The sequence below is a fragment of the Vulpes lagopus genome, chromosome 21, assembly GCF_018345385.1.
Source record: "Vulpes lagopus strain Blue_001 chromosome 21, ASM1834538v1, whole genome shotgun sequence".
Classification (NCBI taxonomy): domain Eukaryota; kingdom Metazoa; phylum Chordata; class Mammalia; order Carnivora; family Canidae; genus Vulpes; species Vulpes lagopus.
The window spans coordinates 45,380,069-45,403,648 of record NC_054844.1 but is presented as its reverse complement, the minus strand read 5'-3'; the positions used below and the strand labels follow the sequence as shown (position 1 = coordinate 45,403,648).

Sequence of the window (23,580 nt, the reverse complement as noted above, 5' to 3'; positions counted from 1 at the left end):
ATCTGAACAAGGGCAGATTTCAATCTTTCAGCATTTTCAAAAGAGTAGAAAAGTCCAGATATCTATAAAAACAAAAGTAACAAAGAGTTTTAAAATATATATTAACCCAGACCAGGAGGAAAACAGAAATAAAACAGAAAACCATGCTTCCTGAAGTTTGCAGTGAGGACAAGATGGTCAAATGATTAACGAAAGGAATTTCTAATGTCTCTGCCCCTAATGGAAGAAATGGAATTAGACGTGGCTAAGGATGAGATTCTCTCAGAAAGCGAAAGCTCCTGGTCACTGATGCCCAGTGAGACTAGTCAACCATCAGATTAGCCAAAGGAAAAGGAGCCAAGATTCTAGGAACCCAGAAATGATGTTAAACCAAGTTGTGTTGTGAGGCTGGCAAAATGAAAATTTAGAAGGGAATATAGGCATGTTTCAGAGAAAGATCATATTAAGTGTCAAAGAATGTATCAAGGCAAGTTAATGCACTGAGAATCTACTCATACTTTTGTAAATACATGAGGGGGAACAGTTTAAAATTTCTCTCACAAAAAACAAAGACAAGACTTAAAAAGGCAAAAGCAAAAACAGACTCACAAGTAAAGCCAACAATTGATATGTAACAGTTCTTTTTGTACCCATTTAGGAAGAATGCTAACCCCCAAGTCCATTTGTATAATTTTCTGAAAACTATGTTCACTAACACAATTCATTAAGTTGGGCTCTTTAAAGAAGAATGTCCGTGAGTGCCCTTTCTATGGTTGACAACAAAAAAGGCAAACTGGAGCAGTGTAACAAACAAAAATGAAATCCAATACCATATTTAAATATCTGTCACATAAGAAAATGTATCACCTATTTAATAATTTAAAATTTTAGAATAGAAACGTAAATAAATAAAAAGCTAAATTTCAACCACCATAAAATAAAATATGAATTATTTTTAAAACACTTTGAGTTGGATTTAAAGTACCTAAAAATGTAAAACAAAATCCAACTATATGTTACTGACAGGAGATTTTTCTATGAAGAAAATACTATAGAAAATTAAAAATAAATAGTTGGGACAAATATACCAGATATATCACTTTAGTGTAGCCAAAGTCATGGGACTACAAACCTATGCTAAAACCTCATATTTAGTACAACAAATGTATTGATATAATTAATATCATAAAAGCATATAATAGGCAGTTTTGTTCATGTAGGCAGGAGACCTCTTATAATAATAAAGCTCCAAATAGTTTATACATTAAAATGGCATAAAAATATAACTTGTGAGGGATCCCTGGGTGGCGCAGCGGTTTGGCGCCTGCCTTTGGCCCAGGGCGCGATCCTGGAGACCTGGGATCGAATCCCATATCAGGCTTCCGGTGCATGGAGCCTGCTTCTCCCTCCGCCTGTGTCTCTGCCTCTCTCTCTCTCTCTCTGTGACTATCATAAATAAATAAAAAATTAAAAAAAAAAAATATATAACTTGTGAAGTGTTTAGGAATGAAAGTAACAAGAAAAAAAAACCTGATGAAAATTAATGATATTAAAATGAAACTAAATAATAAAACAATCATCTGAATCATAAACAGTTATTACAACTCTCTCACAGTATGAATTCAGAAAAGAAGTAAATAAATATAAAAATATGAATGTTAACAATACAAAATCAATAGATTATTTTAATTATTATACAAAATGTTGAACAATATATTACATGGAAAGAAGGAATAACTTTCTACAAAAAATACCAAAATTTAGTAAAGATGAAATTTAAATGTTAAAAAGATCTCACTTTAAAAAAAAAAATAAATAAATAAAAAATAAAAAAAAAAAAAAAAAGATCTCACTTTACCTTCACCTCCAGAAAGTTTTGCAGGGAGGCCTAGCATAAAGGCATTCTTATCTCACAGAAACAGTTGCAGAGAATAGAAAATAAGTAAATGATACTTAACTCATTTCATAAATAAAATATCCCCTAAATAATAAAAAAGACAAAACAAATCAGTCCCAATTATACCAATAGCCTGGAAAGAAAAAATACTAAAGAAATGAGACATTTAATTATAAAACTTATATTATGCAAAAGAGACATACCTTTTGTAAAGATGTAATGATGATTCAGCATGAGAAATATCCACTTGATAAAGGACAAGAACTTATGGTTATCCTCGGTGATATAGAAATATGATTCATTACTACACTGGAATAGAATGAATGTTCTTTAATTTATGGTTTTCTCTAAAAATATTATACTAAAATCATAGTAAAAGTTCATAAATATTTCCCTTATTCATGACAACTTAAGGATGTCTGACCAACACTACCTTTCAACATATCACTGCAGGTTACGGCTAATGCAAGAAGGAAAATAGATAAGGATTGGAGGGAGGTTAAAAAGCATTAACATAGCATAATAATTGCCCACAATCACATTCTATAAAATAAAACGAAAACTTGCATGAAGTTATGAGGACTCTGAGCTCGGTCAACATGATCAATATAATGTTTCTTTATACCAATAAGCAATTAGAAAATGTAATAGAGAAACCATCCCTTTTATAATAAATATTGTGTTATACATAGAAATAAATATAAAAATATGTGCAAGACTTTTTAAAGAACACTATAAAAAGTTGTTAGAAGATGTAAAATAAGATATGAATGAGGTGGAAGGTCTATCATGATCAGAGGCAGATTCATCATGAAGCTGAAGAAGCTCAAATTCAATGCCTCCAGCTTGCATGATCCCCTCTGAAGTCACTTAAGGGGTGGGAGGGCCTACCACTGTGTTTATCTAGTCATGTGTTTTAAATTTTGCAAAATACATGACCTGCAATTGATTGAAACTGCTGGGCTCCACTCTCTGATATTTCCTTTTGTGTCAGGTAATATTGAAGAGGTGATTGATTTTTGGATCCAGGTAACAGGACTTTCAGTTGAGATACACTTAAGAATCCTTAGTGATGTGTGTTTTGTTTCAGCCACATGTGTATGTGGTAATGCCAGCTATCCTAGGTGGAATGATTTCCAGGAATATTTCTATTGCTGACTGTGTAGATTCATTGTTCTAAGAACGTGCCTGTTGGATATGATATGGTAAAGTTGGTGCAGCCACAAAAGGAAACAAAGAAGCTTAGAAGAAGATGTATTTTGCTCACAGATACCAGGAAGAGGGGGTTAGGGGTAGGGATTAACGTATGCCTTGAAGGGTCACAGGGAAAGACACCAAGATGGAACTCAGGAAACCCCATCAGCTATGGCTCATTGCTAGATCACTTCAGTGATCCTCTCTCCTCAAATCAGTTTAGGAGTGGAGAGCTTAGACCATAGTTTTTATTGGCATTTCCATAGGAAAGACATATAGGGCAGGGTAAATGGTTTAGGATTGGCTAGTTTGCATAATTTCTGCTGGCTCTAAACTATAATGGTGGTCCCTACTTGCCAAGTACCTGGCCCTGGAATGATTAAGGCAGAGGAATATTTTCTTTGGGAGATAAGGGCCTGATGGAGGACATATGGCTTCCATTGGTTGTTTGCCTATCAAAGGTACGCGCCTGGCTGGGTTGTCTCTGACATTGGCTAGCCCTAGGAGGAACGATCTCTCCCCAGCCAGCAGAGTTTTTTAAGATGTCAAAAAATCATCACACATAGAATTTTTTTAATTTAAAAAAATTTTGCATGTATCCAGGCATGATACAAGGTTCAGTGCCAAAGGCTCTAATCTTAAAGTGTCAAATGGCGCCCAGCATAACAAATAAATTAACTAAAATCAACAAAAGAAACAATAGGTGTTGGCAAGAATGTGAAGAAAGAGGAAACTTCCTGCACTGTGATGGAAACGTAAACTGGTGCAGCCACTCTGGAAAACAGTATGGAGGTCCCTCAAAAAGTTAAAAATAGAACTATCCTAGGATCCAGCAGTTGCACTACTGAGTATTTACCCAAAGAATACAAAAATACTAAGAAAAAGGGATAGAGGCACCCTGATGGTTATGGTAACATTATCTACAATAGCCAAACTATGGAAACAGCCCAACTGTCCATTGACTGATGGATAGATAAAGGAGATGTGGAGGGGGGGGGTGTATAATAGATTGGTGTATATATATATATATATATATATATATATATATATATATATATATAACATATATTATATATAATAATATATATAATTGGTGTGTATATATACATATACATATATATCATTACATATTCCATTATATATAATAATATTTCATTATATTAAGTATAATTAATTATATAAAAATGGAATATTACTCAGCCATCAAAAAGAATGAAATCTTGCCATTTGCAATGACAGGGATGGAGCTAGAGAGTATTTTGCTGAGTGGAATAAGTCAGTTAGAGAAAGACAGATACCATATGATTTCACTCATTTGTGGAATTTAAGAAACAACATAAATGAGCAAAGGTGAAAAAAGAGAGAGAAACTAAGAAACAGACTCTTAACCATAGGGAACAAACAGATGGTGACCAGAGGGGAGTGGGTGGGGGGATGGGAGAAATTAAGGAGGGGACTTGCTGTGATGAGAGCAGTGGGTATTGTATGAAAGTGTTGAATCATGGTATTGTACACCTGAAACTAGTATTACATTGTATGTTAACTGGCTGGAATTTAAATTAAAACTTTTAAAAATTAAAACAAAAAAATTCAGTATGAAAATAAATCCAGTCTCATCACTGCTGTCTCAGTCATCCTATACTTAAGTAATCTATTTGTGTGTCTATATATGAAGCAAATAATTGAAACACTGCACTGTAATTAGTATTTAAGACACTGTAAATGAGCCATCAGAGAGGTTTAAATTTTCTTCTGTTTAAAATAACTGGAAAATAAATGATATTCACAGAAAAAAAGATTGACTCCAACTATTAAAAAAAACAGACCCTTTAATGTTAGCATAAATAAAACGTTATGAGAAATAGCTGTTTGTTCCAAACAAAATAGTAAGAAGAGCAGCAATGCGGTTTTTTATTTTTGTAAATTTCTCTAATATTTTGCTTAATAGAAAAGAGATGGATTCTCTCACCTGCTCCTTTGCTCGGTTGGCTGCAATATCCAGCACTATGTTGCCTGAAGAAGACCTACTATACATTGTACAAGAGTGAAAGTAAAAGGGGATATAATATCTTGTTATTAATATACAACAGTTTTGATTTTTTAGTTCTCCCAGGAGTTTCTAGACTAAGAAAACCAGAGTGTAAAACCAAACACATTTTCTATTAAAATAATAAAATTTTACATTTTGTATTATTTTTGCTGAAAAAATACAGCAATTAATGATCTCTACCATCTCATTCCTTCCTCGAATTAACATAGCATAACAATTTTAGAATATGTTTACCTTTCACTCAAATTTAAATTTAAATGAACATGTATAATATTTCAAAAATATTTATGAGAAAAATTAAAGGCATATTTCAGAAACAGGAATATGCTTCCCAAAAGCATATATGATGGCTCAAGAATGCTGAGTAAAGAAAGGATTAAATAGATTGATAAATTTGAATGAATAGTATTATGTAACATCAGTAATTGGCCCTTGGTAGGTTAAAAGAGCCTGTGGAAATTTCTAGGAATAATATTAAAAATAATCTGTTAAAAATAACCAATTCAAAAAAAAAAAGAAAAGAAAAGAAAAAGGAAGACACACAGAAACAGAAATCACGAAATTGGGATGCCTGGGTGGCTCAGCAGTTGAGCATCTGCCTTTGGCTCCGGGCATGATCCTGGGGTCCCAGGATCGAGTCCCACATCCAGCTCCCCATGAGGAGCCTGCTTCTCCCTCTGCCTCTGTCTCTACCTCTCTCTCTCTCTGTGTCTCTCATTAATAAATAAATAAAATCTTAAAAAAAAAAGAAATCACAAAATCTGCTCAAAGAAAGAAGTCCAAAAATCAGTGTTACAATAAATTTAACCTGGTTAACTATCGCCATCAAGTGTTGCAATGGCAAATAACTTCTGGCTGAATTAACAGTACATCTATGCTCTGATTCCAATTTACACATTCAAATATTAGAACAATAAGAGCAAAAGTATTACAAGTGTCCTAGTGCAACAGTACAGTGGGCGATGCATTCTTCACCCATCTGATTGACAAAATTAAGATTGCTGGCACCCGGTGCTGGTGGTGATGTAAAACAAAGAAATGTGTGCATTGCTAATGACAATATGATACATATTTATTTATGGAAAATAATTGAGAAACATCTACTAAACTGAAATGCAGAAAACTTTGGTTCTAAATCTTGCTTTGGGGAGTGTATTTCATATAGAAAAATAATCTGGTCGTGCATAAGGATGTGTGCAAAAAGACATTTATTAGTAGTAAAAACATAAAGTGAATACTCAACAATAAAAGAATGGTTAAGGAAGTAAGGAGAACATATAACATCAGACGTACTAAATTTTTTAAGCGTACAGTACAGAATCGGTGACTATAGGGGCTATGCTGTATAGATCTCTAGAACTGACTCATCTGGCGTAACTGATGCTCGATACCTGGTGAACAACTCACCATTTGCTTTTCTCCAAGCCTCTAACAACCACCAGTTGACTCTATTCCTGCAAGCCTAACTGCTTGAGATACCTCGACAAGTGGAATCGTTATTTGTTCTGTGGCTGGCTAACTTCACTGAGCAAGTGCCCATAGTTTACAACTCTTAGGGTACACTTAAAATTTGTAAACGGTAGATCCCATGTTAACTGTTTGTACCATTAAGACAACCAACAGGGGCCTGGGTGGCTCAGTTGGTTGTGTCTACCTTTGGCTCAGGTCAGGATCTTAGAGTCCTGGGACAGAGGGAGGCTCCTGGTCAGTGGGGAGTCTGCTTCTCCCTCTCCCTCTGCCCCTCCCCCTACTGGTTCTGTGTTCTCTGCCTCAAATAAATAAATAAAATCTTAAAAAGCAACAACAACCAAGCAATCAAAGCAAAACCAAACCGAACAAAAAAACAATGGAGCAGGAGGAAACTGTTGGAGGTGGTGGGTATGTTTACTACCTTGATGATAGTGATGGGTTCACCGGTGTATGGATATTTCCAAATTCATTAAATTACATGTATTAAATATGTCCAGTGTTTATATCAACTACACCTCAATAAAGCTGTTTAAAAAAAATAAATACATAAGGGGAAATTCACAAAATTTATAGAAAGGTAGAAAACGTGATTCAGAAAGTGAGTAGAAACTAATTCTGGACATCCAGACTCACAGCCAGAAATGCCACCACCAGGCTATTCAGTATTGGGAACCACACTTTTATCACCATCACCAATATTTCAGGACAGTGAAATGTCACCACAAGCAGTGATACAAAAAGGTTTTCATTTATTAGATCCTGTCATTGCCACCAACAGTGTTCATTTTAAACTGCTAAGGTTTCTTACTATTATTCTCTCCAATTCAAATCCCAGGCAAGAGCATCAAATTAAAATTGGTTTCAGAGTACATATATAATCACATCAGGTAAAATTAGCCCAAAATATTTTTTTTTTAAAAGAAACTCCATTTTATATTGGGAATAGAACCCAGATTTCCATATCATTTGTGAATTGTCTGTTAACTTATGACATTGATTAAATGGCTAATGGAATCATGTGAAAGCAAGAATGTGATAAGACTATACAGGCACCATCATGAGATAAAATTATGGCATGATTGGTTAAAACACTGCAACACCATACAAGTGTTTTTGATAACTTAAAACAAAAATTCAACTCATATTTTTAAATTTGCACCTCTATATAGGAAATTTCTGTCACCATCCAAGATAACTCCTTATATTTTATAGCTGCAGAGATGAAACTGCAGAAAATTAAACCTCAGAGTATGATTTTTTTTTTGGTTCATTGACTACAAAACAGGTGAATTCATACCTCTGACATCTTTTACACAAATAAACTCTGGGCATCTGGGCATGTTAGGTTACTTACAACAATGTGAATATCCTGATATTTTCAACACTTTTCCCCCAAACACCTTTGCATTGGAAACAAATCCACTCATTTCCCTGATAGAGTTCTTTCCTACTTGTTTTAAAATACCATGACTCCTAAGGACATTTCATGAAGGAGGAAGCTAAATTCCCTTTATATACTGCTTCTAATTTTCATGAGTGCAGTTACTAGTGCATGTTTGGGTAACATGATAGCAGTAGTTCTGGCTTATTAGTCAAAGTAGATGGATGTGGTCCAGCAATCTCCACCTAAGATTAGTTAATCATGAGATGTCTATGAATAAGATCAGTGGGCCCCCTTCTGAGAGACAGAGACAGAGAGACCTGACTTGAGCCACCATGACTCAGATCACATCAGTTCTCCAATTCCTAGACCTGAGTTGCTTCACACAGAGCCACCAGAACACGGAAAAGCCTTGATATTCTCTAAAGATGTGAACTGAAATCCTCCTAATCAGCCCTTTTAAAATATTTCGGTAACTAATTCTTGGGTGATCAAACACTAAAGAAAAGTATATACTCAACATTTTTTGGACTTTAAAAAATATTCAGATCCTGTGTCAGAATTAATCAACAGAGAGACAAAGAGCTGAATTCTTGTGAAGTAAGTATTTCCAATAGTGTGGCATGAGACAAGCGTGGATCCTATTTAGAAAATTTTTGTCTCTTTTCCACTTTCTTTTTTTAATTTAAATTCAATTAGCCAACATATAGTACATCATTAGTTTCAGATTAAGTGTTTATCAATTTATCAGTTGCCTTTAACACCCAGTTCTCATCACATCACGTGGCCCTTTTTAATGCCCGTCACCCACTTAGCCCACCCCCCACCCCCCACCTCCATCCCTTCCAGGAACCCTCTATTTGTTTCCTGTAGCTAAGAGTCTCTCATGGTTTTTCTTCCTCTCTTATGACTTTCCATTCAGTTTTCCTTCCCTTACTCTGTGATCCTCTATATTGTTTCTTATATTCCATATATGAGTGAAACCATATATGTCTTTCTCTGACTGACCTACTTCACTCAACATAATCCCCTCCAGTTCCACCCACATCAGTGTAAATGGTGGGTATTCATCCTTTCTGATGGCTGAGTAATATTCCACTGTATACATAGACCACAGCTTCTTTATCCACTCATCTGTCGATGGACATCTAAGCTCTTTCCACAGTTTGGCCAGATACAAACAAAATGTATCTGCCTAATTATTTAGTTTTTACCTAAGTCATCCAAAGTTAATTTATGTAAGTTGCCACACAAGAAACCTAAGTACAAGATATTCAACTGAAGAAACTGATGCCAATCATCACAATGCCAAACAATGTGAATAAATGGACAATTTTTAAACATTAGTAAGAGAAGAAGACTATTTCAAAAGTCTAGAAACCATATTTCATAAAAGGAACAAATAGGAAAATCCATCTTTGGCTAAAATTCTTGTTTGGGGGGTGCCTGGGTGGCTGTCGGTTAAGTGTCTGCCTTCAACTCAGGTCATGATCCCGGTGTCCTTGGATAGAGTCTCGCTTCCTTCTGGCTCCCTGATCTGCCTACTTCTCCCTCTCCATCTGCCTGCCACTCGCCCTGCTAGTGCTCTCCCTCTGTCAAATAAATAAATAAAATATTTTTTTAAAAGTTCTTGTTTTTGTTGTTTGTTTAGAAAATCTACCCCTAAGATACAGATGCAGTGAAACGCTGGGACCCATGTCCCCCAATGTTTATAGCAGCAATGTCCACAATAGCCACACTGTGGAAGGAGCCTCGGTGTCCATTGACAGATGATGGACAAAGAAGCTGTGGTCTATACATACAATGGAATATTCCTCAGCCATTAGAAACGATGAATACCCACCCACCATTTGCTTCAACATGGATGGAACTGGAGGGTATTATGCTGAGTGAAGTAAGTCAATCAGAGAAGGACAAACATTATATCGTCCCATTCATTTTGGGAATATAAAAAAAAAAACAGTGAAGGGGGATAAAGGGGAAAAGGAGAGAAAATGAGTGGGAAATGTCAGAGAGGGAGACAGAACATGAGAGACTCCTAACTCTGGGAAATGAACAAGGGGTGGTAGAAGGGGAGGTGGGCAGGAGGTGAGGGTGACTGGGTGACAGGCACTGAGGGGGGCACTTGATGGGATGAGCACTGGGTGTTACGCTATATGTTGGCAAATCGAACTCCAATAAAAATATACAAAAATAGCAAATTGAAATAATTAAGAAATTACTTTGAAACTCCTTCCTTTTTTCATGTTTTCACCTCCAAGATACAGTTGTTTGTTTGTTTGTTTTTTCTTATCCTATCTCTTCCCTCTTCCCCTCCCTCATCAGGCTTCACAAGTAAATAGCTTTGTCCTCACCGAGATCTCTAGATAATAGCTTACCCACATTCAAAATTTTATTAAATTTATGACTTATGCTGCTTTCAGGGATTGGGCAAAGTGACATCTCATATTCAAGATACAAGAGTAAGAATAACAGTCCAATATCAATTCAACTTTACAACATTTTACAATATCTAATGAGTTCAGCTTCTCCAGACACCATAACACAATAAGGAGTCGAAACTATCCTAAGGGAAGACAATGAAGCAAGCTCTGGGTGCTTGTCCATAGATGCTTAGAGCAGTCATTTTAACTTGTGTTAGTGAATCAGTGCTTGATTACCATTTGCAACTATCAAAGTCAGAGAATGGTAGCATCCTGAAAATGAAAAATATTATTATAAACGCCCTCACCAAAGTTCTGCATCGTTACACTAAATATTAGGTAAATGTCAACATTATATAAAATTCAAAGACAAAATGCAATACATGATGTTACAGGACAATGAATATATGTACACGTTCAAAGACTTGTAATCCAGAAAGACATACGTTAATAGTGTTTGAGATATTGAATTCAATCATGCCGTACACATACGTTAATAGTGTTTGAGATATTGAATTCACTCTTCAGCCTCTCAAGATGATACCACTATGAAAAGATTTCTCCATGTGGACTTTTGTGTACAATTTTAAAGTCAACTCTAAATAACAACTTATTATATCTATGTCGCAGAATGTAGTCTCCAACGTCTCTTGGATACAGCAGTGTTTCCTAAACAATCCATACGTCATTAGACAAAAACGACTTTGTCAATGAGAACCAACATAAGGTTGGTAAGACATTGGGGTGTTCTGCTGGCATCTTAATGGCACAAGGAACAAGAAAGATATAAATCAGTCACTACTTTTCATAGAAGACCACCAAGGAAAGTGTTTATGGCAATTAAAAGAGAATTATAGACCTGACTTAGCACCTCTGAAAGTGCTCTGCCTTGGTTTTCAACTTCCCCAGATTCCCACAAATGCTTCAAGTGGTTCCAGCAATGCCACTTACGAGGTTATGCCCTGGAATACTGTTTTCTGTTCTGGCTACAAAACAGGAGATACAAGTCAACCAGACTAAAAACTAAAGCAAAGGAATTTAGGCTGTATTCAGCATCCCATTACCTCCTCCCAGCAGTCCTGAGGAACCCGCACCTGTTAGATCTACAACAGAAGGACATTCTAATGCTGGTGGACATCCAGATGTAAAACCTAGCCCTAAAAAGAGTGTTTTCCAGGCTAATGATAATCAGTGCCAATGATCACTTTCCCAAGCTGATTGGGATTCCTATTTTACTCTCAAAACGAATGCAATCTTTGCATGTTTCTTCTTCTTTGGCCACTTTAATTCAACAAAGATCCCTGGTTATTCTATCTTTCCATTTCCTCTTCATTATAAGCACACGCTGTCTTATCCTTTGCATGACATCAAAAGCAAAGCACACAACACTAGCATTTATATGGAGTATCATTGGTGTGTAGACCATTGGGTCACACAGTTTCCAAGTTAATCATCATACTAGGTATTGCCTGTACCTCTATTTCACTTAGGCATGCCGGGAAGAAAAACTATAAAATTCTCTACTTCTCCATTTGCATAACATATTATTACCTGGAGAGTGAGAAATACATAACTCTTTGTAGAATTGCAGCAAATTTTCATGGTGTCCAGAACTTTCAGATTTAACATTGCCTTGAGAAAAAGTGAATATGTTATTTGGAGCTTTCATCATATGATGTTCATATGCTGTGGAATAAAACAGTTAAGGTGGGTTTTTATTTGGGAGGGGGCGGGATTTTTCTGTATATTTTTTATTGGAGTTCGATTTGCCAACATATAGTATAACACCCAGTGCTCATCCCATCAAGTGCCCCCCTCAGTGCCCATCACCCAGTCACCCCAACCCCCCGCCCACCTCCCCTTCCACTATCCCTTGTTCATTTCCCAGAGTTAGGAGTCTCTCATGTGCTGTCACCCTCACTGATATTTCCCACTCATTTTCTCTCCTTTCCCCTTTATTCCCTTTCACTATTTTTTATATTCCCCAAATGAATGAGACCATATAATGTTTGTCCTTCTCCGATTGACTTACTTCACTCAGCATAATACCCTCCAGTTCAGTCCACTTTGAAGCAAATGGTAGGTATTTGTCGTTTCTAATGGCTGAGGAATATTCCATTGTATACATAGACCACAGCTTCTCTATCCATCATCTGTCGATGGACGCCGAGGCTCCTTCCACAGTTGGGCTATTGTGGACATTGCTGCTAGAAACATCGGGGCGCAGGTGTCCTGGCGTTTCACTGCATCTGTATCTTTGGGGTAAATCCCCAGCAGTGCAATTGCTGGGTCGTAGGGCAGATCTACTTTTAACTCTTTGAGGAACCTCCACACAGTTGTCCAGAGTGGCTGCACCAGGTCACATTCCCACCAACAGTGCAGAGGGTTCCCCTTTCTCCACATCCTCTCAAACATTTGCTGTTTCCTGCCTTCTTCATTTTCCCCATTCTCACTGGTGTGAGGTGGGATCTCATGGTGGTTTTGATTTGTATTTCTCTGATGGCCTGTAACGCGGAGCATTTTCTCATGTGCTTATTGGCCATGTCTGTGTCTTCCTCTGTGAGATTTCTGTTCATGTCTTCTGCCCATTTCATGATTGGATTGTTTGTTTCTTTGCTGTTGAGTTTAATAAATTCTTTATAGATCTTGGATACTAGCCCTTTATCTGATACGTCATTTGCAAATATCTTCTCCCATTTTGTAGGTTGTCTTGTAGTTCTGTTGACTGTTTCTTTTGTTGTGCAGAAGCTTCTTATCTTGATGAAGTCCCAATAGTTCATTTTTGCTTTTGTTTCATTTGCCTTCATGGATGTATCTTGCAAGAAGTTACAGTGGCCAAGTTCAGAAAGGGTGTTGCCTGTGTTATCCTTTAGGATTTTGATGGAATCTTGTCCCACATTTAGATCGTTCATCCATTTTGAGTTTGTCTTGGTGTCTGGCATAAGAGAATGGTCTAGTTTCATTCTTCTGCATATGGATGTCCAATTTTCCCAGCACCATTTATTGTCCTTTTTTCCAGTGGATAGTCTTTCCTGCTTTGTCGAATATTAGTTGACCATAGAGTTGAGGGCCCATTTCTGGGTTCTCTAACCTGAACAAGCCAATAACCAGGGAGGAAATTGAAGAAGTCATCAAAAACCTCCCAAGACACCAAAGTCCAGGGCCAGATGGCTTCCCAGGGGAATTCTATCAAACTTTTAAAGAAGAAACAATACCTATTCTACTAAAGCTGTTCAGAAAGATACAAAGGGACAGAATACTGCTAAACTCATTTTATGAAGCCAGCAACATCTTAATTCCAAAACCAGACAAAGGCCCCACCAAAAAGGAGAATTATAGAGCAATATCCATGATGAACACAGATGCAAAAATTCTCAACAAGATACGAGTCAATAGGATCCAACAGTACATTAAGAAGATTATTCACCATGACTACGTGGGATTTATCCCTGGGATGCAAGGCTGGTTCAACACTTGTAAAGCAATCAACATGATAGATCATATCAAGAAGAAAAAAAAAAAAAAACAAGAACCATAGGATCTTCTCAATAGATGCGGAGAAAGAATTTGACAAAATACAGCCTCCATTGCTGATCAAAACTCTTCAGAGTGTAGGGATAAAGGGAACATTCCTCAGCACCTCAAAAGCCATCTGCAAAAAGCCCACAGCAAATATCATTCTCAATGGGGAAACACTGGGAGCCTTTCCCCTGAGATCAGGAACATGACAGGGATGTCCACTCTCACCACTGCTATTCAACATAGTACTGGAAGTCCTAGCCTCAGCAATCAGACAACAAAAAGACATTAAAGACATTCAAATTGGCAAAGAAGAAATCAAACTCTCTCTCCTTGCAGATGACATGATACTGTACATAGAAAACCCAAAAGACTCCACCTCAAGATTGCTAGAACTCATACAGCAATTCGGCAGTGTGGCAGGATACAAAATCAATGCCCAGAAGTCAGTGGCATTTCTATACCCTAACAATGAGACTGAAGAAAGAGAAATTAAGGAGTCAATCCCATTTACAATTGCACCCAAAAGCATCAGATACCTAGGAATAAACCTAACCAAAGAGGTAAAGGATCTATACCCTAAACACTACAGAACACTTCTGAAAGAAATTGAGTAAGACACAAAGAGATGGAAACATATTCCATGCTCATGGATTGGCAGAATTAATATTGTGAAAATGTCAATGCTACCCAGGGCAATTTACACGTTTAATGCAATCCCTATCAAAATACCATGGACTTTCTTCAGAGAGTTGGAACAAATCATCTTAAGATTTGTGTGGAATCAGAAAAGACCCCAAATAGCCAGGGAGAATATTGAAAAAGAAAACCAGAGCCGGGGCATCACAATGCCAGATTTCAAACTGTACTACAAAACTGTGATCATCAAGACAGTATGATCCTGACAGAAAAACAGACAAATAGATCAATGGAACAGAATTATTTTTTAAATAAACCTGTGCTTTAGAATTCCTGAATCTAGAAGATCAGGTAGACAAATTGGTACAGGAAACAGTAAAACAAGTAAAAACAGATTTAAAGTAAAACTTTTTTCTTCCATAGGACTTTTTTCATGGCATCTTTAACATCTTTATTTCTTAGAGAGTAGATTAAAGGGTTCAGCATAGGTGTGAACAAAATGTAACATACTGAAGCCACTTTACGAAGTTCAGGGTTACTTGGAGGTGTGAGATAGACAAAGGAGACTGTCCCATAGAGCAAACTTACAACCCCCAGGTGGGAGCTGCAGGTGGAGAAGGCTTTCTTCCTCCCTTCACTGGAGCGGATTTTTAAAACTGCAGACACAATATACATATACGATACCACAATAACAACTATCGTGGGCAAAATAATGAGGACAGCCAGACTAAATGACACCATCTTATTCATAAAGATATTGGAACAGGAGATCTTCTCAATTGGGTTTGAATCACAGTAGAAGTGATCAATGACTCGGGAAGCACAGAAAGACATTGAGAAGGTTACACTGATTTGAAGGATGGAGCTGACCCAGCCGCAGAGATAGGAGCCAGCCACCAACTGGATACAGAGGCTTCTTGACATGCGGATAGTGTAGAGGAGCGGGTTGCAGATGGCGATGAAGCGGTCATAGGCCATGGCTGCCAGGACAAAGGCCTCTGTGACCATGAAAAGCGCGTAAAGAAATAGCTGAGCCACACAGCCTGCAAAGGAGATGGTCTTTTTCTGAGACAGGATGTTGACCATGGCTTTGGGTACAATAACAGTGGAGTAGGAGAGGTCAATGATGGAAAGATTGCCTAGGAAGAAATACATTGGTGTGTTCAGCCGGGGGTCGGTCACAATGATGCCAATCATGCTAAGGTTCCCCAGGAGGACCATCCCATAAACAACCAGGAATAGTAGGAAGAGGAGACTGTGGAGCTCTGGACGGACCCTGATGCCTACAAGAATGAAGTCAGTCACTTCTGAGTGGTTGTCTCCTCCCTTGTCACCCATGGCAAATTTCTGCTTAAAAGTATAACAGAAAGTCAGCAAAGTTGCCACTATTTCTCTACTATCACATATAACACTTTTCACATTTAAAAAGACCTTGTAGTTGATGGATGCTTTCAAGTTGAGTCCCATGAAGTTCAGACACATGAACAAATTAAAAGTGAGAGATACTTGATGTGCCTAAGGTAACACAACTGGTTAAGGTTACACAAGTAGTCAAGGTTCCCTCTAGAATTTGAACTCAAGGTGAAATATTTTGTACTCAAGTTTACTGCTAATTTCAACACAACAAAACTTGATGCTTCCTTATATGTAACTTGTCACATGGATGGTTTGTGAGACATCATTTGTGATTTCCAAGAACAAAAGTCTAACTCTTCATACTACCAAAGACACTTCCTTAAGTTTCATTTATCATTTTGTATTCATTTTTTAAATAATGCTTTCCTTCAACACAGTAATAAAAATAATCTAGGAAAAGGAAGATTAAAGTTCATTTCAAGATAATATGAGCTTCCTGCCAAAAAAGAGCTCTTACAACAGCAAGTAAAAAAAAGAGTTAGCTGTCTTTGACATCTTTAAAAATAAAATCAGACAAACTTCTGGAAAAAGCATAATTTTATTTAAGTTCAAAACTAAAATGTGACTGATGCCTTTATAATTTTTACCCTGTAAAGTTTGTTGACACTGTTTTTCTCTTTATAAATCAGGAAATCTAGGCCATCTCCAACTTCTGAGCTTGAGAAAAAATTAGAAACTTCAAAGTGACGAACAAATCAAAATGCTGACCGTGTAAATGAATATATTAGATTAAAGAGCAAGTTTTACTAAGCTTGTAACCTAATGGTTAAAGCTCAGTAGTTTAAAAAAAATAAATTTTTATTTTCTAGAAGCACCTAAATGAACCTATTTGGTTTTGGGTCACCTGCTAAGCAACCAAAGCAACGTTAGTAAATGTGAAATATTTTTGTTATTTTTTCCATGAAACAACACATTCACTGTCAACTAAGGCTTACCTCACACATGTTTTCATCTCTGAAATGGCATGCCATCTCTGGTGGCATTTAAACCAAGTGTCATTTATGATTTCCAGGACAGGTATGGATAATTAAAACAAGCAAGTGATCCAAGAAAGGTCTTTACTAAACTTAAAATGAGTGACATAGCAGCAAACAAAATTAGGGAGTATTCAGAGTTTCTCCTTGACTCTCTCCTCCCTCAACTGAAAGTTTACCTTTTTTGTTGTTGTTTTTTGACTGTCTACAAAAATCCCCCAGATTCTAAAACCTTTGTGAGTTTCTTTGCCTCTTCCATTTTTTGGATCTTCCAACAACTCTGTCAAAGAAGGACATGAAATGGGTTCATATAGAATCAAATCAGGGGGGCGGGGAAATGAAATATATCACCATCCTCAGTCCTCAACCCATTGCTCCACCACATATTTGGAATCCATTCGAGCAATTGCTTAGGAATTTTGTTTTATTAGGAGCAGGGAGGGTGCATTAGGTTTACAGGTTAACATACATGAGGATGATCGTATTTTATTCTAGAACTGATAGAATGAAGCTTTTTTTTTTTTTTTTTTTTTTTTTTTTAGGCATAAAGCTGAACAGAGCATTTCCAAGCACCAGCCATCATTTACTGGTTTGAGGTGGAAAAAAGAGGGTGGCTAAAGGAAACAGGATGCCCTTTTAAGACATGCTGACATTTTTTTTTCACTCATAACTCTTCTTTCTGCAAAGAGCACAAGCTTAGGAGGTCTTGTCCTTTGGTCTTTTTTAAAAAGAAGGAGGAGGAGGAAAAAAAATCTTAAGTTCTTATACCAAACCAAATGTTATTTTTTTGACACTATATCAGTGAAAGTAACACATTACTATTCCAAGGATACACATTTTTTTCTATCTGATTACCCATTAATATGTTTATTCAGTATTTTTGAGTATCTAGTCTATGTCAAGCATTATGCTTGGCACTAAATACTAAGACAAGAAAGAATTGAAAACTATAAAAGCTTATGACTTGATATGATCCTGGATATGAAACATTTATTACAATATTATAAATATACTTAATGCATCACTATATGTCTAGTAATTAACAAGTAAATTCCCTACTAGTTTTTTAAGAACATACTTTTTAAATATTAAACTGTGGATAGTAAAACTTTTAGCCATGAGATTATATGACCACAGCAACCTTGTAGAGGCAGGCTTTGAGAGCAATCCTGATGTCAAATGTCTCATCTTATGTTCTGACCATCTTGTGTCGCAAGTTTTGGTTCAGAAAATGTCAGTGTACCTGAAAGGAGAAGATGGTGGATCTAACCTCGAGCAATAAAATATAGTAAAGTAATATTGTTTATTGCTTTTAAACAAAATTATAGAATATGGATGATGAGTCACTTCCATTCATAAATGAATGATAAATAGTCAATATTAGGTATGAAATAATCAAAACAGCAATGATGGAGGATTTTTATGATTGCAAAGTCTTCAAAGCAATGGACCAGAGAGATAGGATATATGTCACTAAGACTGTGTTTTAGACACCAGTTATCATACTCCCAGTCTGATTTAGTTATGATCTTTCTTCAAGCCATAGAATATAAATCACTGAGGTTTATTTCTACCTTGAGAACCTTAAATTTATGGCATACCACATTCTGATACTCAAAAACCATCTTTTAAGCACACAGAAAATGTCCATGGCTATCTTAGTAAGTGACTAAAGTAGATACAATTGCTTTGCAATTATTCTTACCTGAACTTATATTTCTTTCCTACCTTGGGAACTTGTTCGTGTGAAACTGCAGAGACTCAAATCCTTTTTTCTTTTCAGCCTAGGAAAGATGTATTTTAAAAGCAAAACTATCAATGACGGTGCCAAAATTAAACATCTCAAATAATGCTTAATCCCCAATAAAGTAAGAGCCTCCTTAAGCCTGGCATGACCGTGCCCTTGGTTAGGGGCATAGCCTCCAGGTCCATAGCCTCCCATTACCTATTATTAAAGTTTGCTCTTTCTTTAATATGATTTTGTTCAAAAACCTGTTGTATCTGTCTTCCTGAACACCAGATGAAGAGGATGGACTAGGAATCTTTTTCTTAATGAATTATGGGTATTTCTCTACCAAAATTGAAATAAGAGTCAATGAAGCTGTGAAATTAAGCGGCATGGAGATCTCTGCCTCCATGCTGACATGTTCTGCAAGCCTCAGAGTGAAGGTGGGCACAACCTGGAAATTTAAGACCAATAACCAGTCTCCCGACTCTCTGACGACCTACAAAAATAGCAGCAGCCAGAAACCATGGTAGTTAAAGTTTTTTTTCCAAACCCACGAAACTATTTCAGAGAATTGCAGCATAAAGTTTGTAGAATAAAGTTTTTGGAGGGAGAAGTCCCTCTGAGAGAGGACTGAAATAAGTCAATTATAATTTTGTAACAAGAGCAAACTCCAGGGCCATCCCCTGGGAACTGTGTGAGGAGCACTTGTTGAACACTCTCGGGACAATTACAAAGTTATTTTGGACAAGGCTCCTTGTTAGAAAGTTTTTTTCTTGTATTAAGCTACAGTTTGCTTCTCTGTAACATCAACGCACCTGATTGTTCTCTTCTTTGTAATTTCTACCTACTTTTCAGAGCCTCTACCCAAAGTTGAGCTTTCTGAAGCAAAACTAAATCTTCATGGGCTTAGTTTGGGGACAGAAATAATTCAAAATTGCTTGAGAAAGCCTCCCTACAGGTTTATGAAGATCTGTTATTCAGTATAAGAAATGTACACTTCCAGGAGCCTGGGTGGCTCAGTCTGTTAAGCATCTGCCTTCAGTTTAGGTCATGATCCCAGAGTCCTGGGGTCAAGCCCTGGGACCAGCTCCCTGCTCAGTGGGGAGTCTGCTTTTCCCTGTCCCTCTGCCCCTCACCCCAGCTTCTGGTAGCTCCCTCTCAAATAAATACATAAAATCAACAAAAAAAAAAAAAAGAAAAGAAAAGAAAAAGAAATATATACTTGCTAAATCAGTATAAATCCAGCCTTTTTCACAAAGACTAATAAAATAGCTCATTCAAATAAAGATACATTATATGACAATCTTCTGAATATTACTACAGGAATTACTTTATTCTGGAAAGGGTTTCAGTTCAACTTTTCCTGATTCTGGACTTACCAAACAACTTTATAAAATCTAAGAAGAGCGGTGCTTGGGTGGCTCAGTTGGTTAAGCATTGGACTCTTGATTTCGACTCAGGTCGTGATCTCAGGGTCCTGGATGGAGCCCCATGTTGGACGTCACGCCCAGCACAGAGTCTGCTTGTCCCTGTCCCTCTGCTCCCCCTCCTGCTCACTTTCTCTCTCTCTCTCTCTCAAATAAATAAATAAATAAATAATAAATAAATAAATAAATAAGTAAATAAATAAGTAAATAAAATTTTTAAAAATATCTAAGAAGATTTCAGGGGAAATACCCAACCAATATATTCCAACCCTTATGATATGTATACATAACTACAAAATTAATATGTAAAATAACTTTCTGGTATTAGTTATTTTGTCTATGGATAAACCAAATTGTCATCTCAGAAACTGCTCATGTGTGTGAGCTAAATTTTGTTTTCCTAATTCACAGAGCAGAGAATCCAGAGGATTCAATGAGCTTTGTAATCTAGGCCAATATAAGCTTCTTGTAATCTGGCTCCATAACAGATATTTCAAGCTTCAAGTCCTACTCCTTCAACTCTTTCAATTTATTTCCAATTTATACTATTCCCACTGCCTGAATAAATTTTAGAGTTTCATGACTCCCTACTGTTATTCATACCTATTTTATTGACCTGAATATCTTTCCTACCTTTTTATTTTCACTTCTGTATTGGAATTCCTTAATAATATCATCATCGATAACCCTAAACTCTTACCTTCATGTATTTACTTACCACTATATCTTAAAATGTCACCTTAAGAATATAAAAAATAGTGAAAGGGATTAAAGGGGAAAGGAGAGAAAACGAATGAGAAAAATCAGAGAGGGTAACAGCACATGAGAGACTCCTAACTCTGGGAAACAAACAGGGGGTAGTGGAAGGGGAGCTGGAGGGGTTGGGGTGACTGGGTGACGGGCACTGAGGGGGCACTTGACAGGATGAGCACTGGGTGTTATGCTATATGTTGGCAAATCGAACTCCAATAAAAAATATACATAAATAAAAAATATTTTAAAATTTTAAAAAATACTGACACAGGATGATAAGCTTTGTATCTGGATTTAAAGATTAGAGTTGAAAAAATAAAAGGACACTCCAGTTGCAAAAAACAAGTCACCTTAATATGAATTTCATTACATAGAGTTTCAAACCCAGGGGTCTATTTGATGTTCTATTAGCATTTCAAACAACATCATGACAACCCACCTTTAATCTTGATTTCATGGCATTGAGATGTATATGAAAGAGAGGAAGAAAAAGAACAATTGCTTCCCCCCAACTAATGGATTTTCATCCATTTAAGGCATCATAGTGACATGATGACCATTGAGAAACTCATGAAAAAAATTTAGATTGTATAGAGTAAAATTAAGAACTGATCTTGATGGAAATATAAGAGATGAGGTAGTAAATCTGTGCAAGAGACAAAAATATGTTACTCTCATGTGCTCACGCTCTCAACCACCTGACACTCGGGCCTGTGCCCCCATTCTCTGCCTCCCTCACCCCCGCACAGCTACACACACTTGTGTTAGCTAGTGGTGACAACTTTAATGAGTTCTATCCTAGTTATTGTTACTGTAAGTAATAACACAATATTTTCTATTATATAAGAAAATATATTTAATTCAGTACTTAAAATAATCACCAAGTTCATTCTATTAAAAATTTGCAGTGTTACAGTGATTATCCAAATTTGAAACACCTCACCTCAGCTTGAATATGGCCCAAAAAAACAAAAAACAAACCCACATAATTATCATCTTCTCCTTATTTAACTTTCCAGATTTATCTTCCTAAAATGTTATTTTAAGAGCACCTGGGTGTCTGAGTCCGGCATCTGCCTTTGGCTCAGGTCCTGATCCTGGGGTCCTGGGATGGAGCCTCTGAGCAGGGAGTCGGCTTCTCCCCTGGCGTCACCCCCCACACACACCCCGCTGTTTGTGTCTTGTGCTCTCTCATTCACTCTCTCCCTCTCTCAAATAGATAAAATCTTTAAAAAATTAAAAATAAATATTATTTTAATCATGTCACTCCTTTCTTCTTTTTTATCTTTTCTGGGATTTTTAAATCTTTATTTAAATTGGTTAGTTAACATACAGTGTGATACTAGTGTCAGGTGTGCACTAGAGTGATTCGACACTTCCATACATCACTCATTGCTCATCACAAGGGCCCCCCTGGGTCCCCATCACTGATTTCACGCATCCCCCCACCTCCACTGCAGTAACCAGCAGTTTGTTCTCCGTAGTTAAAAGACTGCTTCTTGGTTTGCCACTATATCTCTGTTTTTTTTTTTTTTTTCCAAATTGCTCATTTGTTCTATTTCTTAAATTCCACATATGAGTGAAATCAGACAGTATTTGTCTTTCTCAGACTGATTTATTTTTGCTTAGCATAATACTCTGACTCCATCCACATCATTGCAAATGGCAAGATTTGATTATTTTTATAGCTAATATTCCATTATATATGTACACTTATGCATCTATATGTATATAAATATGTATACGCCACATCCTCTTTATCCATTCATCAGTTGACGGACATGTGAGCTGTAAATGACTTATAAATCTAACTAGCCCAACCAGCTAGGTTTGTATCAGATTCAAATCTATTCTTTATTTTTGCCTTATGCTTTTTATTTTTCCAAGTTTTATTTAAAGTCTAGTTAGTTAACATATAGTGTAATATGGGTTTCAGGAATAGAATCTAGTGATTCCTCTCTTACATGTAACACCCAGTGACATCACAAGTGCCCTCCTTCATACCCATCACCCATTTAGCCTATTCCCTTGCCCACTTCCCTTCTATCAACCCAAGTTTGTTCTCAGAGTTATGATTTGCCTCTCTTTCTTTTTCTTCTCTTACCCCTACGTTCATCTGTTTTGTTCTTAAACTCCACATATGAGTGAAATTATATGGTATTTGTCTTTCTTTAATGGATTTGTTTTGCTTAGCATAATACACTCTACCTCTATCCGTCACATTGCAATTGGCAAGATTTCATTCTTTTGATGGCTGAGTAATATTCCATTGTGTATATACACCACCTCTTCTTTATCCACTCAGAAGCTAATGGATGTTTTAGCTCCTTCCATACTTTGGCTACTGTTGATCATGTTTTAATAAACATGAGGGTGCATGTACCCCTTTACATCAGTATGTTTGTGTCCTTTAGGTAAATACCCATTAGTGCAATCGCTGGACCCTAGGGTAGTTCTATTTTTAACTTGTTTTTGTTTTTGTTTTTTAAGTAGACTCCATGCTCAGTGTGGAGCCCAAAAGAGGGCTTGAAGTCATGACTGAGATCAAGACCTGAGCCAAAATCAACAGTTGAATGTTTAACCAATGGAGCCACCCAGATGCATCTCAAAGGTTTTGCACTGTTGTGTTTCTGTTTTCATTTGTTTCCATGCATTTTTCTATTTCTTCTTTGATTTCCTGGTTAACCTATTCATTCTTTAGTAGGATGTTCTTTAACCTCCATATTTTT

The 23,580-nt window shown here is 36.6% G+C and overlaps 1 protein-coding gene across 1 annotated transcript; it reads right to left on the bottom strand.

Moving 5' to 3' along the window:
- Positions 1–14,948: 14,948 nt before the first annotated feature.
- On the bottom strand, positions 14,949–15,890 carry LOC121479750 (olfactory receptor 9K2-like). Its single transcript, XM_041735541.1, has one exon. It carries the CDS (start codon positions 15,888–15,890, stop codon positions 14,949–14,951), a length of 942 nt encoding a protein of 313 aa, XP_041591475.1.
- Positions 15,891–23,580: the final 7,690 nt, after the last annotated feature.